General features: G+C 38.1%; 1 protein-coding gene across 1 annotated transcript; it reads right to left on the minus strand.

The window, feature by feature from the left end:
• Nucleotides 1-3,625: 3,625 nt before the first annotated feature.
• LOC105008307 (odorant receptor 131-2-like) lies at nt 3,626-4,621 on the minus strand. The gene has a single exon (XM_010867580.2). It carries the CDS (start codon nt 4,619-4,621, stop codon nt 3,626-3,628), a length of 996 nt encoding a protein of 331 aa, XP_010865882.2.
• Nucleotides 4,622-10,898: the final 6,277 nt, after the last annotated feature.

Here is a 10,898-nt window from a genome sequence, read left to right on the forward strand (position 1 = left end):
ACACCTGTTAAATTTCTCATTAATGCAATTATCTAATCAACCAATCACATGGCAGTTGCTTCAATGCATTTAGGGATGTGGTCCTGGTCAAGATAATCTCCTGAACTCCAAACTGAATGTCAGAATGGGAAAGAAAGGTGATTTAAGCAATTTTGAGCGTGGCATGGTTGTTGGTGCCAGACGGGCCGGTCTGAGTATTTCACAATCTGCTCAGTTACTGGGATTTTCACACACAACCATTTCTAGGGTTTACAAAGAATGGTGTGAAAAGGGAAAAACATCCAGTATGCGGCAGTCCTGTGGGCGAAAATGGCTTGTTGATACTTGAGGTCAGAGGAGAATGGGCCGACTGATTCAAGCTGATAGAAGAGGAACTTTGACTGAAATAACCACTCGTTACAACCGAGGTATGCAGCAAAGCATTTGTGAAGCCACAACACACACAACCTTGAGGCGGATGGGCTACAACAGCAGAAGACCCCACCGGGTACCACTCATCTCCACTACAAATAGGAAAAAGAGGCTACAATTTGCACAAGCTCACCAAAATTGGACAGATGAAGACTGGAAGAATGTTGCCTGGTCTGATGAGTCTCGATTTCTGTTGAGACATTCAGATGGTAGAGTCAGAAATTGGTGTAAACAGAATGAGAACATGGATCCAACATGCCTTGTTACCACTGTGCAGGCTGCTGGTGGTGATGTTTTCTTGGCACACTTTAGGCCCCTTTGTGCCAATTGGGCATCGTTTAAATGCCACGGCCTACCTGAGCATTGTTTCTGACCATGTCCATCCCTTTATGACCACCATGTACCCATCCTCTGATGGCTACTTCCAGCAGGATAATGCACCATGTCACAAAACTCGAATCATTTCAAATTGGTTTCTTGAACATGACAATGACTTCACTGTACTGAAATGGCCCCCACAGTCACCAGATCTTAACCTAATAGAGCATCTTTGGAATGTGGTGGAACAGGAGCTTAATGCCCTGGATGTGCATCCCACAAATCTCCATCAACTGCAAGATGCTATCCTATCAATATGGGCCAACATTTCTTAAGAATGCTTTCAGCACCTTGTTGAATCAATGCCACGTAGAATTAAGGCAGTTCTGAAGGCGAAAGAGGGTCAAACACAGTATTAGTATGGTGTTCCTAATAATCCTTTAGGTGAGTATATCTAGCCTACACAGTGCATCCACGTGAGAGCTAACAAAATCATTGACTATTCATACACAGACACTAATTGCAATTTAAAAAGCCACAGGTGTGGGAATTTCACCTTTAATTACCATTTTCACCTGTGTGTGTCACCTTGTGTGTCTGTAACAAGCCCAAACATTCAAGGGTACAGTATGTAAACTTTTGATCAGGGCCATTTGGTTGATTTCTGTTATCATTATGATTTAAAAAGGAGCCAAACAACTATGTGATAATAAATGGCTTCATATGATCACTCTCCTTAAAAGAAAGGACATTTAGTTTTTGCATGAACAGTCATATTTTCAATATTAATGCCAACATTTTATAATTTCTGGCAGGGTATGCAAACTTATGAGCACCACTGTAGCTCAAAGGACTTAATGATGAGTTGATGGTTTAAATCAGGTGTGAGCAGGGAGAGATATAAAACATGAAGGGGCAGGGGGGGGGCGCCCAGAAGCAGCGTTGAGAAACACTGCACTAGGTCCTACCATTTATTGTTGTGAAATAATTGGAAAACAGCTGCCGGCATTTCTGAATAAATTTGTATTTAGTTCCAGTTTTGAACCGAGAATGTTAGGATGTTTCTTGCAACTCTTTCACATAAATTAAATGACACATTTGTAGCTTAAACGGTTTGTGAATGACAAATATTTGTATGACTTCTGTCTTTTCCAGAGCTTTTTACACCGATAAAACACTGCATACTAGGGATTTGACTGTTAACAATGATGTGATCTGATCATATGTCAGTTTGTTCAATTCATCATCACTAAGTAGTGTTAATACAGGTATTTTGTAGATATCCACATTTCGAACAACGTTGTTCCTACAGTTTTGTTGTTACAGTTTTGTTACAGTTTTATGGTTTTAATTATCATTTCTACTTGTCACTTGTCCCTTATAATTGAACGGTTATTCACTCAACACAAGATTTATTTATTTGAATAGGCTTTTGAGCAAAATGTAAAAAATGTTGTTTTCCTTTGAAGTACAACACTCAATGTTTTAAATAAATAAAAATTCTGTTGCATCTGGTTGAAAACTCTACATTAAATAAACAAAGTCCATTGAGAGTGAGCTTCACTTGAACAATATTTGGAGTAGTATTTCGCTGAATTTACTGATCCAATGACTAACCTGATTGTCAGTGGTCTACTGTTTATGCCACCTCAGGATTCCCCCAAAATAAATGAGACATCAGTAGTTCCTGTCAAACTCTCTTAAATTCACAACTACGTACTAACGTCAACTTGTGAAATAACATAAATGAGGTTTGAGACATTTCAATTAATTTAACTTTTACAGTAATTTGACTTTATTTTTGTAGAATCAAGGAACCATGACAAAAATAGGACAGGAGAAAAAAAGTAATTACGTCTGACCACTTTCATATTGCATGATGTGTAGTCTGTCGCGCAAGTCGAATTTCACGATTTCAAACCTGTCTAAAACAATATCATTTTAGCCTACAACATAAAAAAATAAAAAAACAACAGTATTTAACCCCAAAAGATCTCTATCTTTGTTTTCCAGTGCATTTAAATGTTGAACTTGAGAGAGGTTTAGTTCTCCAACCGCTAGAAACTTGGTAATAGGGGATGGCTGATAACAGGGGGACATTAGCTACTGAGTTTTGGAATGTCTAATATTAATGTAAAAAAGCAAATAAACTAAATTAACTGAAACCTTTTATTTTAAACATTTGAAATAACCCTAAAAATAACGATAACTGTGTCATGAGGCAACATATAAAACACTGCTTGGTCCTCTTACGATATTACAGGATGTTTTGTATTATGGGTGGCCAGTATTTACCTAATTGGAGTGCAAGGACATTTTCCTTTTTAGTCCATATTAAAACAGAAAAGATTTAGAATATCTAAATGGGCAGTATAATTCAGAACCAATATAAAATATATCCTGGAATACCCACTGGATGCACAAAGCCAAACTAACAGACTGGATTAATTTAGAAAAAGTCAGTGCAATGTTATATATGCTTCTGTTCATGAAGCATATTTCAAACAAACCGATCAGTGTAAAAATACAGGTTTTGAAAATGTTTCCTGTAATATAAAACAATACAAACAATTTTAAATGACCTTCATCTTCCCCACTAAAATGAACTCACAAATAATAATAAAACCACAAACCCTTGCAAAAATAGGACAGAATAAATTTAGCTTTAATGTAATCTTTTAATAGTCAATAGGGGTGACATTTTTTTTTGTTACTTCAGAGATTTGGATTGTTGAACAACAATGTATGAAAAAACTGATTTAAGTAAATTAACAAAAACTCACACATTTGTAATAATCCTTAACGAACATTGAGCAAAATATAACCCCTCTTGATCCTCTCACTATATTACAGGATTTTCTCTCCTAAATCATTCATTATTACACATAGATTGCATTTACCCTACAGGTGTACATGTGATTTTCTTTCTCCATTTTGGATTAGGCTTGTCCATATTAAAAAGAACAACCTTCTTAGAAAATCTAAACAGGCCATAATATTTCAGAACCACCATAAAATCCTTATCTCTTAATCCATATACTAGTGGACTCAGACATCGAGGAGCAAGAATAAAAAAAATATAGTCAAAGTACCTTAGCTCCATAAACAGATTGAAATTGATCTTCATTACTATCGATTCTATCAGAGGACACACGAACTGGATTAAACAAAGGAGAAGCTGGAAGCCATGGAGAATAACTGTCCTCAGGCCCTTATTGGTGGATGTCTTTCTCTCTGATGAGGCAGCCCTGGAAGCCGCCAGGATCTTTACATAGGTAAATGCTATGACCAGGGACATGACTAGGAAGTACAACTGAGACAGAGCTGAGCTGATGTGCCCCTGCCATGGGAAGACAATCATCTGTTCCGTACTGCAGATTAGAGGATTGGTGTAGAACCTCAGAGACACAGCTGAGAAGAGGATGGACATTATTATCATCCGATTCACAGAGCTGAGAGCCTGGATAAGTAGGATGCTGTAGATGGCCCTCATCGGGGTGGAGAGTTCACTGTGCCGCAGAGGCATGCAAATCGCCACATAACGCTCCAGGCTCATGGCTGTTAGTGTCAGTGGTGTGGCAACTGACAGGATTCCTAAGATTGACACCAACAATATACACAGCCCACCTGTCATTGGTGCCCTTGAGTAACTCATCACAAGCAATGCATCCGACAAAGCTAAAAATATACTGTCACAGACTAGTGCGTGAGCAAAGAAGATGTATCGCGTGTTGGTGAAAAAGGCTGCTTTTTTAAAGAAGGTCAAAATCATGAGGGAGTTGACAAAGAGAAAAATGGCAATTAACACTTGGATGATCACCATTCTGGCAGATGCAGCTATTTCTGTAGAAAGATCAAGACCTCCTTCACTGTCCTTGCTTGTATTCTGCATTGAAATTCCTTTAGAAAAAAAAATAATAATGTAGTATCAATCACAATGTCAGTATGAGGATAGTAGTCAATCATGAAATTAAACCATAAATAGAACCAACAACCATCATCAGTCTAGACCATTTTACTAGGCTATATACAATGTCAGCAGAATGTTTCTGAAATAAACATGGTCTTACTGTAGTCCTTGAATAACAAGTACCCAACAATAACTATTGTACAATAACTATGCTGATTTTGTGTCTCTGAAAGCTTAATTGATGTTGAACACAACCCTTGCCTATTCTCCTCCTGTCTCTAGCTAAGACAACATCACTGATTTCCCAACCTTTATAGTAAAAAACAACACTGGCCATAACTCTCCAGAGATCTAGCAAATATTAGGTTCACAATCAAGAGCTGGGTAAACATTTGTCTGCTAGCGGTAAACTGTTATGTGTTAAGTATCATGAGAGATGAAGATAGCATTTGTCAGGGGATAAGGTCTGGAATATACAGTTCTGCTCAAAAGTTTACATACCCTTGGAGAATTGGTAATATATACACCATTTGTAAAGAAAACATGAGTGAGCAGGCAAAACACATCTTTTATTTCTCATGGAATTCACATTCAAATGTAGGTCATAACAGAATGGCACAATCATAAAACAAATCATGGCAACAAAGAAAAAAATGAACTGACCCCTGTTCAAAAGTCTGCATACCCGTAGGTATTTATATTGTGTATTGCCCTCTTTAGCATCAATGATAGCATGTAGTCTTTTGTAATAGTTGTCTATGAGGCCCAGAATTCTTGCAGGTGGTATATTGGTCTTGGCAAAATGCTTCCAGGTAATGCAAAGTCTTTGGTTGGCTTGCATGAACCACGCGTTTGAAATCTCCTCAGAGTAGCTCAATGATATTAAGGTCAGGAGACTCTGATGGCCACTCTAGAACCTTCACCTTTTTCTGCTGTAACCACTGGAGGGTCAACTTGGCCTTGTGCTTAATGTCTTCGATGTGCTGGAAAGTTCAATAGCGTCCATGTGCAGCTTTGCAGATATATTTATTTATTTTTACTGTTATTTGTTTCTTATTGCCTACATATTTTTTCTGTCACTCTGACAGAGCTTTGGAGTTCCTGTGTGAAGATTGGAGCTCCTTCCAGAAGGAAACCATCTCTGTTGCACTCCAAATCTTGATGGTTGAGTTGCCAGATTCACTACAAGTAGTTGTTCTACAACAAGACAGGATTCTCTTGGACAACATAGGTCTTTCTATCACTAATGACTTATTGGCCATTCTCTTTCTCATAGGCTTAACAAAGGAAATCTAAAAGAATTTGCTGAGAATTCAAAACAAATATTTACTGTAAGATAGAGGGAAAAAGAGATCAAGAGCCAAAACATTAGCAGGTCATACAGCATGCCATATGTTTGTAATCTACAGGTGGTGGTCATATAATTAGAATATCATCAAAAAGTGTATTTATTTAAGTAATTCCATTCAAAAAGTTAAACTTGTATATTATATTAATTCATTACACACAGACTGAAACATGTCAAATGTTTATTTATTTTAATTGTGATGATTATAACTGACAACTAATGAAAATCCCAAATTCAGTATCTCAGAAAATTTGAATATTACTTAAGACCAATACAAAAAAAATATTTTTAGAAATATTGGCCAACTGAAAAGTATGAACATGAAAAGTATGAGCATGTACAGCACTCAATACTTAGTTGGGGCTCCTTTCGCCTGAATTACTGAAGCAATGCGGCGTGGCATGGAGTCGATCAGTCTGTGGCACTGCTCAGGTGTTATGAGAGCCCAGGTTGCTCTGATAGTGGCCTTCAGCTCTTCTGCATTGTTGGGTCGGCGTATAACATCTTCCTCTTCACAATACCCCATAGATTTTCTATAGGGTTAAGGTCAGGCAAGTTTGCTGGCCAATTAAGAACAGGGATACAATGGTCCTTAAACCAGGTACTGGTAGCTTTGGCACTGTGTGCAGGTGCCAAGTCCTGTTGGAAAATGAAATCTGCATCTCCATAAAGTTGGTCAGCAGCAGGAAGCATGCAGTGCTCTAAAACTTCCTGGTAGACGGCTGCGTTGACCTTGGACCTCAGAAAACACAGTGGACCAACACCAGCAGATGACATGGCACCCCAAACCATCACTGACTGTGGAAACTTTACACTGGACTTCAAGCAATGTGGATTATGTGCCTCTCCTCTCTTTCTCCAGACTTTGGCACTTCCAAAGGAAATTAATGCAGTCCAGTCCTATTTGTCTTTAGCCCAGGCGAGACGCTTCTGACGCTGTGTCTTGTTCAAGAGTGGCTTGACTCAAGGAATGTGACAGCTGAAACCCATGTCTTGCATATGTCTGTGCGTGGTGGTTCTTGAAGCACTGACTCCAGCTGCAGTCCACTCTTTGTGAATCTCCCCCACATTTTTGAATGGGTTTTCTTTCACAATCCTCTCCAGGGTGCGGTTATCCCTATTGCTTGTACACTTTATTCTACCACATCTTTTCCTTCCCTTCGCCTCTCTATAAATTTGCTTGGATACAGAGCTCTGTGAACAGCCAGCCTCTTTAGCTATGACCTTTTGTGTCTTGCCCTCCTTGTGCAAGGTGTCAATGGTCGTCTTATGGACAGCTGTCAAGTCAGCAGTCCTCCCCATGATTGTCTTGCCTACAGAACTAGACTGAGAGACTATTTAAAGGCCTTTGCAGGTGTTTTGGATTAATTAGTTGATTAGTGTGGCACCAGGTGTCTTCAATATTGAACCTTTTCACAATATTCTAATTTTCTGAGATACTGAATTTGGGGTTTTCATTAGTTGTCAGTTATAATCATCAAAATTAAATTAAATAAACACTTGGAATATATCACTCTGTGTGGAATGAATGTATACAATATACAAGTTTCACTTTTTGAATGGAATTACTGAAATAAATCAACTTTTTGATGATATTCTAATTTTATGACCAGCACCTGTATTCTCAAATGAATAGGCTAGAGCAGATCAAACTCGATGTCCCTTTATGAAAATAAAATATTTGAACTCTTCAAAGTTTTCCCTGTCTGTGGCAAGGCTATAATTGTTGTACACTCCTCTAAAAACCAGCAATGTTATGGAATCCTTGATACTTTTTTAAGTGCACATCTGCGCTAAAACAGGCCATACCACCAAAATGACATTGATCACCTATAGTTGACAAAGAGCTAACTCAGGTCTTGTTAGCGAAACTTCCTCAGGAAACAACCAAGTCAGCACATTGAAGGAGCAACCAAAGAGCAACCAACTAGAACAAGCAACCAACCTCTAGTAATGACACAATCAGGAAACTGGGCTAGTCCATGGGGGTCGGCAAAACATCAACATTCTTACCCATGGCCCTGAGTGGCATGGCCACAGGATAATGCAGTGTTCCTACTATATTGTTTTTGTGTGTTTAATTTATTATTTGTGTGGTCATTTTACAAAAGGGGATGGTATATGCAAATTGTTTACCGTAAAGGCAAATGTCAAGCGAGCGTTGATATGTTATACCTGATTCCAACTAAACTACTTAAGGAACTACATCCTGTGCTTGGTCCTCTGATGTTGAACATAATACATTCATCCAAATGCATACCAATCTCACTAAATGTAGCAGAAAAAAGGCTCTTATTAAAATAAAATCTTAATCTGGATATAATGAACAATTATAGGCCAACAACAATTATAGGCCGTTCCTCTCAAAAATCGTTGCAAAATCTGTTTCCCTACTCAATGTCTTCCTAAAGAGAAATAATATTAATGAAATGCTCCAGTCCAGTTTCAGACCCAATCATAGCACTGAGACTGCACCCGTGAATGTGGTAAATGTTGTTTCAATGGCTTCAGACAAAAGTTCTGCCTCCGTCCTGTTGCTTCTTTATCTTTGTGCTGCCTTCTACACCATTAGTCACTCCCTTCTATTGGAGCGATTGGAAACCTATGTTGGGCTAAGCGTACACGTTTTTACCTGGTTTCAATTTTATTCATCAAAAATATATCTGTTCATGTGTGTGGATTGCCTGTCCACTGACAAGTCAAAGGTATGTTTTGGTGTTCCTCAAAGCTCAGTTTTGGGACCATTATTGTGGTCACTGTATATGCTGCCTCTGGGTGATGTCATCCGTACCACAATGTCAATGTTCACGGTAATGCTGATGACACACATTTGTATATTTTGATGAAACAGGAAGCTCCTAAATTAGCTACTTTGGAAGCATGTGTTTCAGACATAAGGAAGTGGATGAGAGAGAACTTTTTGATTGTATGGCTTTGTGACAAATCTGTGAATGTCCTTGAAAGACCCACCCAAAGTATGTTTTTGTACTGTCATTATGGGTATTGTGCGCAGAATTATTATAATATATATATATATATATTTTTTTAACAACTACTTTTTGGAACTCATGCCATATTGACAAAATCTCATTGTTAAACCAATACATCTTTTTTTTCCATGGTTTGTGCTGATGGGGGTTTGGGACACCGGGGCTTCTGGACCCACCTTGTGGACCTCCCTGACGTCATCATCATAGGAACATTTCAATCTCGTTCAGGAAGTCTCCAAAGGGCACCAGGCAGCCTGCATGGGCAAGTGACATTTACAGTAATATGTTTTACTGAGGACATCATACATTATGAAGTGGTTGCACTACCGGGCAACTTGTTTTTTTTTTTACTGTTTATCTGTTTTTCTCTGTGCTGGTCCCTTCTGATAATGTTGAAGGGACAATTAATAGAAATCCTCTGTGGCTTGTTAAAATACCTTTGAAAGTCATTAAAGTTTAAAGTCATTAATTATTAATCCATCAGTCTGCAGCAACTAATGAGCATTGTTTGTTTTATAAAAAGAAATAACAGTTGTTGTTCTGTAGGGAGAGCTGAGGCTCAGTATGTACTCTCTAATATCAGGCTTAATTAGGCTATAGTTAGATAGAGATCTGAGTTGTCCTAATGAGCCCCTCAGTCTCCAGAAGCTGGTGATAACACTCACTAGTATCAATGATGACACTTACTGTACATCCATGTAGAAAACAACATATCAACAATATCTACACCATATCATCATCATGGAATATTAAAGACTATAATCATGAAACATTATACTAGATGTTTCTGATGTGTTTATTAACAAGCATTGGAACCAAATGTAATTATTTGATGGAATGTACAGGCTTTTTTCTCTACAACAGACACAATCTGCTCAAACTGAATAAGGACCCCAAAAAGTAACTGCACAGAAAAATGACTCCAGAGTAGAATCAAAAAGAAAAGAAATAGAATGCCAATTCAGTGTGGCAACCCTGAAAATGTTGGGGCAGGATCAATACACCACAGTATCACCACAGTAAGCCAAAACATTTGACTACAAACAACAATGGTCCTGTAATCTGGAGCACCATCTTGTGGATGTGTGTAGAACAGAACTACCATGAAATAAAAATTTAGAAAACATGTGCCTAAACATTTAAAATTTTAAATATATTTTTGTGATCAGTACTGTTTATTCCTTGGAACCAGGGAAAGCAACAATATACAAAATAAAGCCTAACATCCAAACATATTTCAACAATAACATATCCTACAGATGTTATTGAACTTTAACAACCAAACGTTTCACAATGTGTTATTTGGTTCAAAAACTGACTTTTTTCTTACCATTTCTTCAAGCTGCTAAAACTAGCTTTTCTTAGAAATACATTTAGTTAAAGTTCCTCCCATCGGGTGCAAAGATGTGAAGTGAATCAGCCGATGAAAAACTTTAAAATATAAAAAACTGGGACAGTAGTCCTTTAAATGATGGAAAGATCAAAAGCCCTGTTGTTTTAAGATATAATTCATTATACAGACAGGTGAAAAATTAAAGGAACAACCAACAGTGTTTCAAGAAGGTGATGGGCCACCATGAGCCACCAGAACAGTTTCAATCCAACTTGACAGATTGTACAAGTCTCTGAAACTCTACTGGAGGGATGGAACCCTATTCTTCCCTCATTTGATGTTGTGGTGATGGTGGTGGAGAGTGCTCTTTAACACGTCAGTCTAAAATCTCCAATAGGTATTCAATTAGGTTGAGATCTGGTGACTGAGAAGGCCATAGTATATGATTCACATCGTTTTCATACTCATCAAATGGTTCAGTGACCCCCGTGCCCTGTGAATTGGGGCACTGTCATCCTAGGAGAGACCCAATAATGAACCCTCTTTCACAAAGTCACCAGACTTTACTATTTTGATCCAAAATCGAGG

Source organism: Esox lucius, chromosome 1, assembly GCF_011004845.1.
Source record: "Esox lucius isolate fEsoLuc1 chromosome 1, fEsoLuc1.pri, whole genome shotgun sequence".
Lineage (NCBI taxonomy): Eukaryota > Metazoa > Chordata > Actinopteri > Esociformes > Esocidae > Esox > Esox lucius.

Excerpts from the sequence above, each read along its gene's own strand:
- LOC105008307 (XM_010867580.2), bottom strand. The coding sequence starts at position 4,621 with ATGCAGAATACAAGCAAGGACAGTGAAGGAGGTCTTGATCTTTCTACA.